The sequence below is a fragment of the Hyla sarda genome, chromosome 7 (assembly GCF_029499605.1).
Source record: "Hyla sarda isolate aHylSar1 chromosome 7, aHylSar1.hap1, whole genome shotgun sequence".
Lineage (NCBI taxonomy): Eukaryota > Metazoa > Chordata > Amphibia > Anura > Hylidae > Hyla > Hyla sarda.
In genome coordinates, this window is record NC_079195.1 from 43,475,958 (window position 1) to 43,496,218 (window position 20,261).

The 20,261-nt window shown below is 43.0% G+C and overlaps 1 protein-coding gene across 1 annotated transcript in view; it reads right to left on the bottom strand.

Annotated features, from left to right (window-relative positions):
• The window catches only part of ENTPD1 (ectonucleoside triphosphate diphosphohydrolase 1), a 117,191-nt gene that overhangs the window by 20,057 nt on the left and 76,873 nt on the right, over nt 1-20,261 (bottom strand). The window contains exons 3-4 of the mRNA XM_056532774.1: nt 9,673-9,790; nt 700-850 (exon numbers count right to left, since the gene is read on the bottom strand). Coding sequence (XP_056388749.1) covers nt 700-850; nt 9,673-9,790 — 269 coding nt within the window. The remainder of the gene's footprint in view (nt 1-699; nt 851-9,672; nt 9,791-20,261) is intronic.

Consider the following 20,261-nt stretch of genomic DNA (forward strand, 5'->3'; position numbering starts at 1 on the left):
AAATCGCTTGATCTGGAAGTACTCTGTGACATGCACTGTATTATTCTACTATATTACTATATGTATTACATTGTACTATATATAAAAGGGGCATAAAAAGACAATACTGGTTCACCATATCTATACAGCACATGCCGAATTATTAAAAATGGCGTCCAGCGCAGCTACTGTGCTGCTCAAGGTTTCTCTACCCCACAACAGTGTCTTCCTTGTCAAAGCTCGCCACCAAATATTCCCTTAGGCCCTGTTCACACGGTGGAAATTTTAGGGAATGTTCACCCAGAAAACACAGGCAGACATTCTGCAAATAGCAGGCACCAGCTGTACCAATGCATTTCTGAGCACATTCTGCCGCCTCCCATAGGCTTGCATTGAGGGGACGGAGCGTGATGTCACACGGGGGCGGAGCCGAGAAGTCACAATACTCTGGCCCCGTGATCGTGATTCATCAGACCCGGAGCGCAGATGATAGCGGGGTGCTGCATGAAAGATTCTGGGGGTCCCCAGCGGCGGGAACCCCGCGATCAGGCATCGTATCCCCTATCCTTTGGACACGGAATAAGATGTCTTAGGGCCGGAGTACCCCTTTAAAAACAATGGGACTTTCCTTCAGAATTTCCAAACTTGGAAATTCCATTGTGTGAACATGGCCTTATAGTGACATAGCAGAATGGCTAATAGATGGGCACAGTGTGATACCTGAGAAGTCTCATTCCAGCAGTTGCCCCTAAATACACCGGCGTCTGCTTCTGTTGACTGGCTGGAATCACTTCTTGGGCTTTGTTTAGGCAATGCTGAAGAGATCGACCGGCATCCACAGGCTTCAGGTAGTAGCTAGATATACCATTGCCTTTATAGAAGAAAAAAAAAATCAGACAACTTTTTGAGAACTACATAATTTTTTTTATTATGCCGACTAGGACATTGGTCATTAAAGGAATATACACTGCAAAATATCTGCAATAAAAGAGAAGATTATTTCAATGCAACATTGTTCTCACCGTCATTTATATGGACAGTAGTTGCCTACAAACCAGTAATAACCAAAAAAGATACATGATAGAAAAATCTAAAGCGAATGTCCACCTTTGAACTCCATTCTAAATAGGTTCACAATTCTGTCTGGATTAAAGGGGTACTCAAGCACTTTAAAACATATCCCCTATCAAGGGTCTACCTGTGTGTGTGTGTGGGGGGGGGGGGGGGGTCTGACAATGCATGAAGAGAGCACCAACACACCACTCCGTACGGGAAGAGCCAGGGCCATGTTGTTGTCGCAGGGGTCCCCGCCCTCCCCCTCGATCAGACACTTATCCACTGTGCATAGGAGATTAGTTTTTGAGTGATGAAATACCCCTTTAATTTTGTAATAAATATTTATAGCTGCTTTTGTGGTAGCCCAGTACGGAATACCATATCCTGCCCATCCTGTCAGGCAAATGTTGCCTTCAGTGTCCGTCTTTTACCAACTACTCAGGACTCAATATATTATATTGTTATGGCATTGTTGTTATTCTAGAATTTTCTATGTTATTGTTTATTAAAGTCTGTTACCAGAGAAGGTGCAGAGTGGATCAGGTGACCTGTCTGCCCAATGGGAATCCTCCAAATTGCCCTGTATATAGTGTAGGGGGGAAGGAGTTGTTCAGAGTAGTTTCAGTTTCTGCTGTGTGCAAAGCTCTCCTGAGGTACAGTGTGGAGAAGTCAGAGAGAAGTGTGAGGTGACCTGAGGAGGCCTCAAGGTAATCAGAAGTCCAATACTGCAACCACGTATCTTCTAAGCAAGATCCTCTACGCTCAGGTGAACGTCAAAGCCTAGCAGTAAGCACTAAACCCTGGAAAAGAAAGTCAGTAGTCTTCAGTCAGCCAGTCTGCAGCATTAAAGTCAGCGCGGGTTGCCATTCATCACAAGTCAGTCACCATGCAGCACAGCACCAACACGTACAAGTCCCAGCAAGGCGATAGGCTTCCAAGGTTTACTCTGCACCTGCCTTTGCACCAATCCATACTGTAAAGGATTTACCATCTATCCTGCCTCAGTTATCCATAACCTTGTATCAGAGTATTTATTGCCCCGTTCCTGACCCAGGAGAAGCTGTCTCAAACTTCGGACCTTAAATTTAAATATCAATATAAAAAGTGTGCTCAGACTAGCTGCCTTTTCCCCTACAACTGATCCTGTCTCTTCACCTGGAAATGCCCCTTCTACCAATCACTAGCTGACAACTGGGACCCCCACCGATCACAAGAACGGAGATCAATTGTGTCCCGAATGAATGGACCGTCGGGGCACATGTTTGGCAACTGCTCCATTCACTGGCTATGGGACTTTCAAGTCCAGCCGAGTACAGTACTGAGCTATCCTCTTTAGAGTAAATGGAGCATCACCTCAGCATGCACACTGCCGCTCCATTCAATTGGGGATGAGCAGGCTCCATTCTTATGAATGCTTTCCTGGATTGTTGGATAGGTTGTCAGGGCATGCTGGGAGTTGTCATTTTGCAACAGCTAGAGGCACACTGGTTGGGAACACTGGTACAGAGTCTTTAGGAAGCCAACCCAACATCTGTACCAGATTAAGGAATCCTACTGTATTTGGGTACAAAATATGGGGAAAAAAGAAGGTAAAACAGCACCGAATCACAGCACCAGTCAGGTCGTGGATCGTGGTAAAGGCTGGAAATCTTTATTATCCATTATGCAACGTTTCAACAACAATAGCCTTTATCAAGCATTATATCTGGCTTTTACCATGATCCATGACCTGACTGGTGCTGTGATTTGGGGATTGGGTCCAAAATCTGATTTATACACAGGTACTTAGTATTTATACAGCAGTATTTACTCTTGGATATGCTAAAGAAAGGCCCTTGTCCATGACATGAGCAACCAATGACCGGTCGGCGCTCTGATGTCATCATTCATCACGTATCCTTCAGTGGTTTTTTTTCTGATTCCGTGCCAGTTTTTGCTGTTGGCAGACATACAGCTCTGACATTGTGAGACAGAAATAAAATAAACATTTCGTAAATCTGCTGTACTTTCCTTTACGTCCAAAACTAAAAAGGAATGGATGAGGGCCAGGACTTATGTTTTATCCAACTGGTGTTCACAGATTTTGCACTAAATTAGAAGAAAAGAAAAAAAAAACGGCTGCGCGCAGGAATCTCAGCCTCATTTATCACTCACGGATGGCTATTTCTGGAAACCCACAACAGAATATCCTATTTCTTGAGTTTATGTTAGTCATAAGAATACATGAGTGGGGATAAAGGAGAAACAAACAGAGGTGACCACAGACTATGCACGAAGATGTTCAAAAGAGTCACCTCACACTTACCAGATTTATTCAGGTGCTCTTGGATATACCCTGGAAAAGCTGAGACCCACGTTTTTTTTTATTTTTTTTAAAGCAATACAGTGGTCCCTCAAGTTACAATATTAATACCTCTTTATCTAAAATAACAAACGTTAACGAGTTAGTTTCTATGTTAACCCTATACTACTTTTTATTGTCGTATACTTTGTGGATATGTCATGACTGTTGGAAGAACCCTTTTATAAGTTTTAATAAGTTATTCTAGCTTTTGTATAGCTTGGGGGGGATTGATCACATACACTTTTGTAGCATGTCAATCGGCTCCCCCATCAGAGGGGTGGGAACCATGATTATAATATAGGCTACATTTGGTGTGGTGAATGGGGGGGGGGGGGGGGGTTGCGCTGTTGTAAGGGGTATTTCAGGATTTGACTATGCTACAGGGGCTGTAAAGTTAGTGTAGTTCATAATATACTGTCTGTACCTGTGTGCGGAGGTCTCGCAATTTATTTTTAACAGCATACAAAATTACTCATGTCTCGGGATTTCCCAGGCTGCAGTGCGTCGAGACTTGACATCACTAGTCAGGTGATCAGAGGGAGCCTGTCCTGCTTCAATTTTGCATCAGCTGTAGGCCTCCTGGTTAGAAAACACTGTGTTTCAATGGGTGGGGTGGCTGATGTATGGGAGGAAGGAAAGTGATCTCATACTTGCGAGCATGGAACTGTGGGATGTGTAGCTTAGAGAACAAAATCAGTTCATTTCTGGCAGGTATGTACTAAAATAACCTTATGGTGGATAACCCCTTTAATTCAGCGCAACACCCCCCCTTGTTATAGTCGGTGACCCAAATGAGGCCCATATTATAGTCATGTCTCCCCTCCACCACCAGAATCACCTGAGGGGCTACAAAGCTGATTGAGAAAGACGATGAATGAGATTGTTGAAACGTTGCACCTTTTGTACTGTGCTGAGGATGGAATAAATTTCACTTGGATTTGCTATTACCTGTGTGCTGCAATCTTTTCCTTTGGATATTACAAACTTTGGGATCTCTAACCAAGACCCAGATGATGGCGTGCACCTACTGACTTAATTTATGTGGACTTGGATGTGCTGTTCTTATCTCTCTTCTAGATAGATAGATAGACCAACCAACAAGCAAAAGCTATAAGGAGTCTTTAAAAAAGGTATAAAAATAATTTTTATTGATATTACATTAAAATAACAACACACATGAAGGAAGAAACTGAACATCAAAAGACAGCGGCAACACCGGACATCCTGCACCCAAGATGGTAATCAGAAAGAGGGTGTATTGTAAGCAAAAGATATGTATAAGCAATCAATAAATGCACATATAAGCATCCATCTACACTAATAATGTAAGCAACATAGAGATCAACTCTAAATAACTATACAGCTAAATATATACCAAAGGGGAACAAATATAAACGATTAAAACTAAATCCTACATGGCTGACAAATGATGTTAAAAGAGCAATAAACAACAAAAAAATAGCCTTCAAAAAATTCAAATCTGAAGGGTCAGATATAACATTTAAACAGTACAAGGAGCTTAATAAAATCTGTAATCTGTAATCTGTTTGCTGTAATAAAAACAGCAAAAATTCTAAATGAGAGACAGGTGGCCAAAGAAAGCAAAACTAATCCTAAATATTTTTTAGATATATAAATACAAAAAAAACCAAGGACAGAGCATGTAGGACCCCTTAATAATGATAATGGGGAGGTTGTCACAGGCGATCAAGAGAAAGCGGAGCTACTGAATGGGTTCTTTAGTTCTGTATACACTATGGAAAAAGGAGCTGACATTGGCCAGGGTCAGTGCTGGTAACACATCATGTACAGGTCAGTGCTGGTAACACATCATGTAATGTACTGAACTGGCTTAATGTAGAGATGGTACAAGGTAAGTAAAGTAAAGTAAATGTAAGCAAATCTCCAGGGCCGGATGGACTACACCCAAGAGTTCTTAGAGAGGTAAGTCCAGTAATATCTGTACCCTTGTTCATGATATTTAGAGATTCTCTGGTGTCTGGTATTGTGCCAAGGGACTGGCGCAAGGCGAATGTGGTACCAATCTTCAAGAAGGGCTCTAGGTCTTCGCCAGGCAATTATAGACCGGTAAGTCTAACGTGCATTGTGGGTAAATTGTTTGAAGGACTTATAAGGGATTACATACAGGAATACATAGGGGATAATTGTATTATAAGTGATAGCCAGAATGGGTTTACTAAGGATAGAAGTTGTCAAACCAATCTAATTTGCTTTTATGAAGAGGTGAGTAGAAGCCTTGACACAGGAATGGCTGTGGATATAGTGTTTCTGGATTTTGCCAAAGCGTTTGATACTGTCCCTCACAGACGTCTGACAGGTAAGTTAAGGTCTTTGGGCTTGGAAACTTTAGTTTGTAACTGGATTGAACACTGGCTCATGGATCGTACCCAGAGAGTGGTGGTCAATGATTCGTACTCTGGTTGGTCCCCGGTTGTTAGTGGTGTACCCCAAGGTTCAGTACTGGGCCCGCTGTTGTTTAATTTATTTATCTGATATAGAGGATGGCATTAACAGCTCTGTTTCTATCTTTGCAGATGACACCAAGCTTTGTAGCACGGTACAGTCTATTGAGGATGTGCATAAGTTACAAGATGACTTGGATAGACTAAGTGTCTGGGCATCCACTTGGCAAATGAGGTTCAATGTGGATAAATGTAAAGTTATGCATCTGGGTACTACTAACCTGCATGCGTCGTATGTCTTAGGGGGGATTAAACTGGCAGAGTCACTGGTAGAGAAGGATCTGGGTGTACTTGTAGATCACAGACTACAAAATAGCATGCAATGTCAGGCTGCTGCTTCCAAAGCCGGCAGGATATTGTCATGTATCAAAAGAAGCATGGACTCAAGGGACAGGGACATAATACTCCCCCTTTATAAAGCATTGGTACGGCCTCACCTGGAATATGCTGTTCAGTTTTGGTCACCAGTCCATAAAGGGGACACTGCGGAGTTGGAAAGGGTGCAGAGACGCCGCGACTAAACTAATATGGGGCATGGAACATCTTAGCTATGAGGAGCGATTAAAGGAGTTACAATGGTTTAGTCTTGAGAAGAGACGTTTAAGGGGGGATATGATAAACGTATATAAGTATATAAATGGCCCATACAAAAAATATGGAGAAAAACTGTTCCAGGTTAAACCCCCCCCCCCCCCCCCAAAGGACGAGGGGGCACTCCCTCCGTCTGGAGAAGAAAAGGTTTAGTCTAAAGGGGCGACACGCCTTCTTTACCGTGAGGACTGTGAATTTATGGAACGGTCTACCTCAGGAACTGGTCACAGCAGGAACAATTAACAGCTTTAAAACAGGGTTAGATACATTCCTGGAACAAAATAACATTAATGCTTATGCAGAATTATAAAACTACATCCCTTTCCCTTATCCCCTTACACCCTTCACTTCAATTCCCTGGTTGGACTTGATGGACGTATGTCTTTTAACAACCATACTAATTATGTAACTATGTAAGATAACAAGTAATAAGTGCAGTGCAAGATAGATATAAAGTGCTAAGTGCATGTTATAGTAAGAACATAGCAGTCATAAAGTGCATATGAATTAAAGCTGGAACCCACAAAAAGACCAACGTGGTTACTATAGTAGTGCAGGGTCCGGGATGCCGCCACTCCAACGAGCGCTTTCGGCACGCTGACCTTCATCCTGGACCCTGCACTACTATAGTAACCACGTTGGTCTTTTTGTGGGTTCCAGCTTTAATTCATATGCACTTTATGACTGCTATGTTCTTACTATAACATGCACTTAGCACTTTATATCTATCTTGCACTGCACTTATTACTTGTTATCTCTATGTTGTTTACATTATTAGTGTAGATGGATGTATATATGTGCATTTATTGATTGCTTATACATATCTTTTGCTTACAATACACCCTCTTTCTAATTACCATCTTGGGTGCAGGTTGTCCGGTGTTGCCGCTGTCTTTTGATGTTTAGTTTCTTCCTTCATGTGTGTTGTTATTTTAATGTAATATTAATAAAAATGATGTTTATAACTTTTTTTTAAAGACTCCTTATAGCTTTTGCTTGTTGGTTGGTCTGATTGTTGGAGTCTATTATTTATTGAGGGCATACTAATCATTTCAGGGGGTGTTACAGTGGTTTTACTATAATTTGTCACCACACATCTACCTTCCCTGACTTATTTGTCTGTTGACTTATGTAGATAGATTGATAGATAGATAGATAGATAGATAGATATGAGATGGATATATAGATAGATATATAGATAGATAGATAGATAGATAGATATGAGATAGATAGATAGATATGAGATAGATATATAGATATGAGATAGATATATAGATATGAGATAGATAGATAGATATGAGATAGATAGATATGAGATAGATATATAGATATGAGATAGATAGATAGATAGATAGATAGATAGATAGATGATAGATAGATATGTGGTGTTGCCTTGTGGGTGTGAATGGTGATCGGGATGTTGCTGTGCAGGTTATAAAGGGTGCTATTAACCCTTGTCAGTCGTGACGCCAGGGTGAGGGTTAAATGCTGTATGTCTTGGCCTATCGCCACCTTCGCCAGGACGATAGGTGTTTGCAGAATAAAGTATTGTCCACAACCAGAGCTTCACTGAAAACTTGCATAAATTTTACTGAAGATTTTCTCTAACATGCGAACATACAAACAGTCTTTGTACAGAGTCTATGAATAGCTTAGCTGAGATTGACCGTTAATTGGGACTTTTAGTAAGGTCTTTAGATTGTAGTAATTTAGTATGCGCAGATCCGCTGGATTTAGGGTTATGTTTAGGTCCAGGGTCCTTGCCAATAATTGCGAAGAAATTTAGAAGAACTCACTGTGCAATTCAGCCGAGGCTGCAATGCTTTGGCCTAGTGTGGTAGGCCTCTGGGGTAGGGGTAGTACAGTCAGGGTATTGCTTTGGTATATCAGGGGTTAAGGTTAACCCTATAGTTCGTGACACCAGGCTGAGGGCTAGTATGCTGAGGTAATTCTCCGGCCTATCGCCGCCCTTCCCAGTAACGATAGGTGCATGCATAAAATGACTGAAGGTCCACACGGTATTGAACTTGAACTTGGATAAACTTTACTTAAAGGCTTGCGGTACATCCAATGAACAGTAACATTCTCTTAAATACAGTCTCTATATAGTTCAGTGACTGGCAGTTGTTGCGGACCTTGACTTGTTTCATAAGTCTCTGAATTTAGGGTAAATTGCGAAGATCCGTCCGGATTTAGGGGATAGATAAGGTCCGGTGATCTTGCAGAGTGCTTAGGGATTGATACACTCACGGTTTGGTAATGATCAGCCATTGCCGCAAAGCTCAGGCCTAAACTCACTGATGACAGCAGCGCAGATCCTTCTCTCATGAAAGCCCGGGAACAAGAGAGCGAGCCATGGCCACCACTCCCTTATATGGGCAGGGCCGTTTTAATTGGTCCGAATATCTGTCACTCACTGTTACAAGGAATTGTGGGCGCAATATGTCACAGGGACCTCCAAAGGTTCTTAAGCAAAAACCATAGAGTTTACCTGATCATGTGACCCGCAGGTCCTGCTACGCTCCGTACAGGTAATTAACCACTTATATACATTTGTACAATTAGATCTATAGAAATCCTGAGTAAACTGTTAGTTTAATGACTATCTAGGTGAGAGGTGACAAGGGGTGGACTAAATAAGAAGGACCCCGACGTCCTAAGGACTCTGGCTATGGGGACCTATATACAGGTACCGTATAGGATGCGGTACCGGGACACCACACTAGTAATTGTCGTTGAAAGTTTCGGAGGTCCTACCTCATTCAGTGACAGCAACCCAAGAGAGAGAATAATGGCCGCAGCTCCCTTATATGGGCAGGGGCTGGCCGTTTAAGGATTGTTCCACGCCATCTGTGAATCAGCCTCACAAAGCATTGTGGGTATCACATGGCCTATGAACCTCCAAAGGTCCTTTCCACTAACCATAGAGACTAAAGCCTCGTCACGTGACCCGCAGGTCCTGCGACGCTAGTGCAAGGTAAGTACACTTTTTATATACATTTACATACATTTATCTGAATATATTAACTATTTAAGGGGTGACTAGGGGAAGACTAGACCTGAGGACCCCATGGTTCCTAGGAACTCTGACTTTGGGGACCCATACCAAGGTACTGTATGTAATACGGTACCGGGACACCACAGATAGATAGAAAGATAGATAGATAGATAGATAGGAGGTAAATATTAGATAAATAGATATTTTAAATTACTACTAACCTTCAACTTTACATTCTGCTACCTGTTCAACAACTCCGGTGTCATTTTCCTTCTCGGCTGGCCACTGATAAATATAGAGGTTGGTGTGTGAGGAGCCCGCATCCAGCACAATGCCATACTGTAGAGAATCAATAGACCATTACTTAACCATTCCTACTAATACTTGACGTTTATGCAGCTTCCTACCCCCCCCCCCCCCCCCCCCATATATACTTTACTGTATTACAGACCATCATCTATGGTCAGAAAACCATGTCAATAATCCCAATGGGATGAACAGAATTATTATTGAGCGAGTGTATTAATTATTTTTATGTTGTTCACATGTGAAGAGTCTATGCCCTGACCACAATGGAAGTGACATGATATCAAGAATAAAGGGTGGAACAGTATTCACTACAGTGAAGCTCTATATATGAAGATGGAACATTTTCCATATATAAAAGGTCCTGTGCGTCAGATGCCAAGGTGGAGGTGTCAACATGCCCCTCTGTGTTGTTTTTTTGTTTTCTGTTATTTTGAAAGTGTAAATGATGGAAATAAAATCTAACTTTTGTTGACATATTATAAGAAAGGTCTAATCAGTAATTTTATGCATTTTGACGATTTTTCCATCCTTCCTTGGCTTCTTTATGCACATTAATACAAATTTTTACCTGGGGTGCCCAAACTATTGATCCCCCACTGTATAAGATAGGGATAGGTATAAGGCTATCCTTCATATAAGATAGAGATATGCATAAAGGGCTTCTCCGGTGGTTAGACATCTTATCCCCTATCCAAAGGATAGGGGATAAGATGCCTGATCGCGGGAGTCCCGCCGCTGGGGACCCCCGTGATCTTGCACGTGGCACCCTGTTTGTAATCAGTACCCGGAGCGTGTTCACTCCGGGTCTGATTACCGACGACCACAGGGCCGGCGGCGTGTTACGTCACGCCTCCGCCCCCGTGTGACATCCAGCTCCGCCCCTCAACGCAAACCTACGGGAGGGGGCGTGATAGCTGCAAGATCACGATCAAGATCACGGGGGTCCCTAGCGGCGGGACTCCCACGATCAGGCATCTTATCCCCTATCCTTTGGATAGGGGATAAGATGTCTAAGCACCGGAGAACCCCCTATAAGGCTATCCTTTACATAAGATGGGGTCAGGGACTCTTCATAGTAATTAGGTCATTGGGCAGACTAGATGGGCCAAATGTTTTATAATCTGTCGACACATTCTATGTCTCTATGTATCCCACAAGGTAGTGCAGTGATGTGCAGATGCAATTTTTCATCTAAGAATGGTGCTGGAAGTTTCCCTTTGGCAAGTTTTTAGCTGGGAGATCTGATCAAGTGCAGAAACCTGAACTCCAGTTTAATGAAGTTACATGTATACAATTTAAAGGGGTACTCCGCTGCTTAGCATTTGCAACAAACTCAATGCAAGTCTATGGAAGGAGGCGTGTCACGCCCACTCCTATAGACTTGCATTTAGGGGGCGGGGAGTGACATCATGAGGGTGCGGGGCTATGACGTCACAAGCTCCCGACGCCGACTCCAGCATTCGGAACAGTTAGTTCCAAACGCTGAGCAGCGGAGTACCCCTTTAAGTCAATGTGTAGCTGGAATCCTTTGCCTTCATATATAATAAATAATGTGGACGTCCATTGAGGGATAGCGTTGCAGCGTCGTGTGTTTCTGCTTGCACAATATTTTCCCCGTTGCGGGTGTCTCGGTTCGTATACCAGTTGCTACGGGGGAGGTAGATTCCTCACCGGTTGTTGTCCTGCCTATCAGAGCCTGCCATATCATATTAGATAACCATAACGTCTTAGGTGCTGAAATATGCAATGTTTGTCCTTCAGTTCTCCGGCTTCCTGTAAATGTGGGATTATTGATAACAAAGTGAATGGAGGCCACCTGCTTGACTATGGATACGTCTATTAATAGAGTGTTAGGAGCCTCAGACGCGGAGACGGCAACAAATATGTAGCAAATATCTAGTCTGTGGTTTCTTAGTCGTTGCGATTGGAATAGTAACTTTCTTTACGTGAAGTGGCCTCCAGAACAGTGGGGGAGATTTATCAAAACCTGTACAGAGGAAAACTTGCCCAGTTGCCCATAGCAACCAATCAGCTTGCTGCTTTCATTTTTATGAAGGCCTGTGAAAAATGAAAGAAGCGATCTGATTGGTTGCTATGGGCAACTGGGCAAGTTTTCCTCTGCACAGGTTTTGATAAATCTCCCCCAGTGTTTCTTAAATGGGCACTTCCAGAATCAAAAACATTTTATAGGTTGTACATCTTGGCAAAACATTAACCTTGTTAAAGGGGTACTCCCACCCTGGACATTTTATCACCTATCCAAAGAATAGGGGATAAGATGTCTGATCGGGGGGTCTCACGCCGCTGGGGACCCCCGCAATGTTGCATGCGGCACCCACCTGTTTCTTGTCCGGAAGCGCTGGAGGGTCTCGGTCGCGACCATGGGAACGGAAGTCCGTGACGTCAGGACTCCGCCCCCGTGTGACGTCACGCACCGTCTCCTCAATGCAAGTCTATGGGAGGAGGCGTGACGGCCGTCACGCCCCCTCCCATAGACTTGCATTGAGGGGACGGGGCGTGACGTCACACGGGGGCGGAGTCGAGACGTCACGGACTTCCGGCGGGACCCCCGCGATCTCCTTTTCATAAAAATGATGGCATATAAAATAGACCACTAGGGGTCCCCATAACAACTAGAACATAATCCTGTCCAGGAAGTAAGGGCAGGACCACTCCTCTGTGCTCACTCCTGACTAGAGATGAGCAGCAGGGGCCATATTCAAATTCGCGACATTTCGCGAATATATTGAAGATTATTCGTCCTATGTTCGCGAAATACGCATATATTAGCTATGTTCATTCCCTTTTTTTTCATGCGAAAATTCGCATGAAAAATGCGCAGAAAAATTTGCATGTGAAAAAAATAACCAAAATTCGCATAAAATTCGCATAAAAATTTGCATGTGAAAAAAACTAAAAAAATAAACGAATATTTGTCATTAAGAATATATAGCACTATATTCTAAATATTTGCGAAATCGCAAAGTGCCGATATTCGCGATATAAATTCGCATTACGAATATTCGTGCTCAACACTACTCCTGTCCTGTCTATGAGACTCCTGTCTGCAAACAGAGAGGAGGGGGTTAGGCTGGGTTCACATCACGCTTTTGTCATACTGTTTTCAATCCATTTTCTAAAGAAAAATGTATGGGGAAAAAAAACAGATGGAACAGTATGGGAAGAAGTAAACCGTTTTAAACCGTATACTGTTTTTAAAAGTGAATACAGTTCCGTCCATTTTTATTTAAAAAAAACAAAACATATGTTTTTGAAAATTTTGTCCATTTTTAATAGGAGGGGTGTTGGGTGGGGACTTTAGGATGTAAATGCGCATGTGCAAAGTAAAAACTGTAGACGGTTTCCTGTATGGAACCGTAAACGTGTTTGTTTCCCATTGACGTCCATGTTAAAAAAAAAAAACATATGCGTTTACAGTACGGTTTTTAAACCGGAGACAAAACCGTGGTCAGGCTGGGTTCACATCACGTTTTCTCCCATACGGGAGCGCTCCGGTATGCCTTCGTATGCGCTCCCGTATGTAATTCATTTCAATGAGCCAGCCGGAGTGAAACGTTCGGTCCGGTCGGCTCATTTTTGCACCGTATGCGCTTTTACAACCGGATCTAAAACCGTGGTTGACCACAGTTTTAGGTCCGGGGAAAAAGCGCATACGGGGCAAAAATGAGCCGACCGGACCGAACGTTTCACTCCGGCTGGCTCATTGAAATGAATTACATACGGGAGCGCATACGAAGGAATACGGGAGCGCGAGGTTTTAGCTCCCCCCCTGCCGTATGCGCTCCCGTATGGGAGAAAACGTGATGTGAACCAGCCCTCAACCATGGTTTTGAGTACGGGAGAAAACCGTATTGCAAGCAAACCGTACGCAATCGGATGCATCTGGGTGCATACGGTTTTCAATTATTTGTCTATGTATACGGTTTTCAATACGGTTCCATACGTTTTCAATGATGAAAATGTATATGGGAAACGTACAGTGATCCCTCAACTTACAATGGCCTCAACATACAATAGTTTCAACATACAATGGTCTTTTCTGGACCATCGTAACTTGAAACCAGACTCAACATACAATGCTATGGAATCTGCGAAACGTGTCAATGGTTGGAAGAACCGACCAATCAGAATGGACATTTCACTGGTAAAACCCCTGTATTTCTGAAGTGCATGCACTGACTGGTGTCTGATAGCACCCCCTACAGTACAGGGAGGCATTACATGTTCTGTACTCTATACCTGTATTACTGAAGTGTATGCACTGACTGATATCTGGTAGTGCCCCCTACAGTACAGGGAGGTATTACATGTTCTGTACTTTTTACCTGTACCAGGGTTAGCTGCTTCTTTGGACATCAAGTGAGGGCGGCTCCATTTTACTTTTTACTTATTTTTTTAGGACATTGCATGCTCTGTATAAGACCCTGAAGAAGCTTCTGTCCTGTACATAGACCAGTGTTTCCCAAAGAGGGTGCCTCCAGCTGTTGCAAAACTACAACTCCCAGCATGCCCGGACAGCCTTCGGCTGTCCGGGCATGCTGGGAGTTGTAGTTTTGCAACAGCTGGAGGCACCCTGGTTGGGAAACACTTACATAGACAGTGATTTACAGCTCCCAGCAGATCTTTATTACTTTTATATGTAAGGATTTGCGTTATCTACTTATTTTTCTTTAATCCTCACTTTTTTTTCCTATTTTTGGATGACATTTTGGGAGCTTCAGAACCAATTACCAGGTTTCCATAGAGTTCTGGTCTCAACATACAATGGTTTCAACATACAATGGTCGTCTTGGAACCAATTAATATTGTAACTTGGGGGATCACTGTACTTGAAAAACGTGATGTGTACCCACCCTTACAGAGAAGCCTGCAATAATTGGATGAAGAGACCAAGCACAGCACAGTAGACTTAGGGAGGAAGTGAATGAATGGTGAGTGAAGGCGGGCTCAGTGCTTGCCCGGAGAAGTGGATGTCAGAATGAGTGAGCAGCAGAAAAAAGGGATTTGTGAGCCAAATACAGAAGCTAGACAAATATAGACACGTAGAGCATCTGCATGACCGAATGAGTGACATATAGAAGCATTATTTATTTCTGTGTTATGACAGGTACGCTTTAAACTATGAGGTAATCTACAGTTGTTGGTGAGGCGCAGCTAGAAGGCAGTTCTGCCTATATGTTGTAACGGCCATTTTGAGGGTGTAGTACTCTCTGATTGGGCAAAATAAATAACTCCTTTGGTGCTTATTGTAAGATAAATCAAGGCCATTTATTTTTTATTTTTTTTAGAATAGGCTTCCACTTATATTCTGGCTGGTTAGGACCCTATTCGGTAAGATCCTACTGCTGCAAAACTACAACTCTCAGCATCCCCCCGCCATTGCAAATTGACAGATCATGCTGAGAATTGTAGTTCTGAAAGAGCCGTAGAGCCGCAGATTGGAGATGACTTCTCTAGAAAATACTGATATTATTATGTCATATAGCTTTAGACATGTGCTGAGACCACCCTGATCACTAGATATAGATGGGGTAAGCATGTGACTGTGTGCTTCACCCCCCCTTAGCTCAGCACTTAGTCTGACTGACTGCAGAAAATGGGCTCATTTATAGTAGGGATCGTTTTTTTAGGGCCGATTCCGATAATCGGTGGAGGTTAGGGCCGATAGCCGATAACTTATACCGATACTCCGGTATAAGTTATCGGCTATTTATCCCCCCTCGACACCGCTGCAGATCATTGATTTAAAGCGGGCGCTTTAAATCAATGCACTGCAGTGGCTTTTGCGGTGCCATAGGCCGCGGCCGCCACCACCCGCTTCTCTCCCCCTGCCTGTCAGGGTGGTCCAGGCCATCCATCCTTCCTTCCTGTAGTGTCCGGCGGCATTCCGGGTGGAGTGTGAACCGGTCCGGGCTGTCCTTCTTCTCCGGGGGTCATCTTCTCCACTCCGGGCAGGCTCCGGCCTAGTAACGCAGCAAAGACGCCGCTGCGCAGTGACACCCGTGCGCAGTGACGCCCGTGCACAGCGACGCACCTGACGTCATGGCGTAGCGGCGTCTATGCAGCGTACTAGGCCGGAGCCTGCCCGGAGTGGAGAAGATGACCCCCGGAGAAGAAGGACAGCCCGGACCGGTTCACCCTCCACCCGGAATGCCGCTGAACACTACAGGAAGGATGGATGGCCCGGACCACCCCCATTACGGGTAAGTTGAATTTTTTTTATTGACTCGGAGGGTGGGGGAGGGGCCCGACCGGTATAGCGGTATGGGCAAAAATCCATACTGGTATACCGCCCAGCACTACGGTGGGGGGTGCGACGCGGTGTGGTGGGTCGGGGGGGCGGACGCGGTGCGGTGGGTCGGGGGCGGGGCGGGGGGCGGGGCATTATCAGCCTATCGGCAAGGTAATTGCCGATAACGATAATGCCCAAAATCGTGATTATCGGCCGATAATATCGGCTATACCGATAATCGATCCCTAATTTATAGTCTATGGCAGTGCTTCCCAACCAGGGTGCCTCCAGCTGTTGCAAAACTACAACTCCCAGCATGCCCGGACAGCCGTTGGCTGTACTGCAATACAGTTCCCGTATATGTTTTCAATTTAAAAACCGTACAGAACCATATTGAAAACCGTATGCATTGACTCTCCATTGAAAACCATATATCAAAAGATGCATCAGGTTGTGTCCGTTTTGCATCCTGTACCGTTTTGTCAGTATTTTTCCTCGTACCCAAAACTGTAGCCTACCATGGTTTTTGCTCCGGGTGAAAAACCTTATTGAAACGTTTATTTTTTTAACAAGGGAGTCAATGGGAACCGTACAGAACTGTATGTGCGTACGGTTCCATCCGGTTTTCACCATACTTTTTTTTTTACTTTGCACAGTTTTTTTCTTGGAATTTCAATCAAACAAGTGAAACTTTATTCATAAGGGAGTGAAAAGTTAATAACTTATAAGTTTTTTTTTCTTAAAAAACGGATGCAACCGGATATCATTTATCATACTGTATACGGATGAAAATTTGTACACACATTTGATACAGTTTAGTCAGGTTTTTTTAATCAAAATCTGATACGGGAACTGTATTGCAAAAACGTGGTGTGAACCCAGCCTTACAGGGCCCACAACTGCTGAAGGATATTAGTGTTTTCCAACCAGTGTGCCTCCAGCTGTTGCAAAACTACAACTCTCAGCATGCCCGGACAGCCTTCGGCTGTCCGGGCATGCTGGGAGTTGTAGTTTTGCAACAGCTGGAGGCACCCTGGTTGGGAAACACTGGTCTAAGGAGATCATATCCTGCATTGAGATGGATTAAAGGGGTACTCCCGTGGAAAACTTTTTTTTTTTTTTTTTTAAATCAACTGGTGCCAGAAAGTTAAACAGATTTGTAAATCACTTCTATTAAAAAATCTTAATCCTTCCAGTACTTTTTAGGGGCTGTATACTAAAGAGAAATCCCAAAAAGGAAATGCATTTCCTCTGATGTCATGACCACAGTGCTCTCTGCTGACCTCTGCTGTCAATTTTAGGAACTGTCCAGAGCAGCATATATTTGCTATGGGGATTTTCTCCTACTCTGGACAGTTTCTAAAATGGACAGCAGAGGTCAGCAGAGAGCACTGTGGTCATGACATCAGAGGAAATGCATTTCCTTTTTTGGATTTCTCTTTAGTACACAGCCCCTAAAAAGTACTGGAAGGATTAAGATTTTTTAATAGAAGGGATTTACAAATCTGTTTAACTTTCTGGCACCAGTTGATTTAAAAATAAAAAAATAAAAAAAAAGTTTTCCATGGGAGCACCCCTTTAAGCTCCGAGGAGTGAAGCATGCTGTTGCAGGCTTCTCCCAGCTATATCAAGAGATCCGAGGGGCCTCAGCACTGAATTAAATTTCCAAATTAAAAGGTAAATTTTCATCTAAAAACAATGCAATAATAAAGCAAAAAACTGCATTCAAAGATTTCTATAGCTTTGAACCCGTTCTGTGCATTATTGTAGGGTGGCTGCCAAGCAATAGGCAAATTGCTGAAAAGACAGCAGCACTGTACGCCGGTACCTATCTCCTGCTAATAGACACGACTAGAGATGAGCGAACTTACAGTAAATTCGATTCGTCACGAACTTCTCGGCTCGGCAGTTGATGACTTTTCCTGCGTAAATTAGTTCAGCTTTCCGGTGCTCCGGTGGGCTGGAAAAGGTGGATACAGTCCTAGGAGACTCTTTCCTAGGACTGTATTCCAGCCCACCAGAGCACCTGAAGGCTGAACTAATTTACGCAGGAAAAGCCATCAACTGCTGAGCCGAGAAGTTCGTGACGAATCGAATTTACTGTAAGTTCGCTCATCTCTAGACACAACCTTGCCGCTCGCTCTGGCATCCACACATGTACGCCTATATAGGATAAATATAGGATGGCACATTGTAACATGTAAGAGCTGCCTAATTGTGTAATGCTGTATATAATCTTGCACATTTGTCAGCAGTTTTAGTCCTGGAATGTCTCCCAGACTCAGTAAATGGTATGTTACCATCTGAAGCTGACACTAATGAGGTTCTCTCTTGGATAAAAGCTGCACAATGAAAAAATAAACCTGACAGGGGGAGATAAGGGATATTATGGAGTAGGCGCTGCCATCTTAATTATGGCTTACACACATCCAGAGAGAAGCCTCCTTTATGAAAACTTCCCTGACCCCACAATATCCATATGTGCAACCCTGACAATATTTACACAGCGAGGGGCTTTGCTTTGTCTGACGTGATAAGTTCTTTAAAGCAGTGTTTCCCAACCAGGGTGGCTCCAGGTGTTACAAAACTACAACTCCCAGCATGCTCGGACAGCCTTTGGCTGTCCGAGCATGCTGGGAGTTGTAGTTTTGAAACATCTGGAGGCACCCTGGTTGGGAAACACTGCTTCAAAGGGGTACTCCGGTGAAAACCTTTTTTTTCTTTTAAATCAACTGGTGGCAGAAAGTTAATACATATTTGTAAATTACTTCTATTTAAAAAAAAATCTTAATCCTTCCAGTACTTATTTGCTGCTGAATGCTACAGAGGAAATTCCTTTCTTTTTGGAACACTGATGACATCAGATCAGATGACAGCAGATGTATGCTAAGGGCAGCATGATCGCTCTGTGGTTAGCATTGCTGCCTTGCAGTGCTGGGGACTTGGGTTCAAATCCCACTAAGGACAGCAATAAATAAAGCGTTGTTATTATTATTATAATAACGTCAGCAGAGAGAACTGTGCTCGTGATGTCATCAGAGAGCATTCCAAAAAGAAAAGAATTTCCTCTGTAGTATTCAGCAGCTAATAAGTATAGGAAGGATTAAGATTTTTTTAATAGAAGTGATTTACAAATATGTTTAACTTTCTGCCACCAGTTGATTTAAAAGAAAAAAGGTTTTCACCGGAGTACCCCTTTAAAGCATAAAAGCATCAACCTCCAAAAACAATACATAGTAATAATTCAGTTCTCTAATACTGGAAATAGTTTTGGAACAAAGTGACAACCAGTCACCAGACAACCCTTATTAAATTTCCCATAGAAGAGTCTGAAATGTTATGCAGGAAAAAACTTACTTCTTTAAAAAATCTTAAACCTTTCAGTACTTATGAGCTGCTGAAGTTGAGTTGTTCTTTCCTGTCTAAGTGCACTCTGATGACCGCTGTCTCGGGAACTGTCCAGAGTAGAAGCAAATCCCCATAGCAAACCTCTTCTACTCTGTGCAGTTCCCGAGACAAGCAGAGATGTCAGCAGAGAGCACTGTTGCCAGACAGAAAAGAACAACTCAACTTCAGCAGCTGATAATTATTGGAAGGATCAAGATTTTTTAATAGAAGTAATTTACAAATCTGTTTAACTTTCTGGAGCCAGTTGATATTAAAAAAAAAAGTTTTTTCCTGGAATACCCCTTCAAATAGATTAGTAAATGTCTTCTATTAAAAAAAATCTTAAACCTTTGCTGAATACTACAGAGGAAATTATTTTCTTTTTGGAACACAGTGCTGGCATCTGCTGGCATCATGACCACAGTGCTCTCTGCTGACATCTCTGTCCATTTTAGGAACTGTCCAGAGAAGCATATCTTTGCTATGGGGATTTTCTTCTACTCTGGACAGTTCATAAAATGGACAGAGATGTCAGCAGAGAGCACTGTGCTCGTGATGTCAGCAGAGAGCTCTGTGTTCCAAAAATAAAATAATTTCCTCTGTAGTATTCAGCAGCTAATAAGTACTGGAAGGATTAAGATTTTTTAATAAAGTCATTTACAAATCTGTTTAACTTTCTGGCACCAGTTGATTAAAAAAAAAAAATAATAAATAAGTTTTCCACCGGAGTACCCCTTTAAATTTCCCATAGAAGAGTCTGAAATTTTAACATTAGGGTACTTCACAGGTGCAGATTTTGCTACTCACAAAGGGGCAAAAAATTATCTTTTTAGGGGTTAGGGCTAAGTTTCCTTTTTTTTA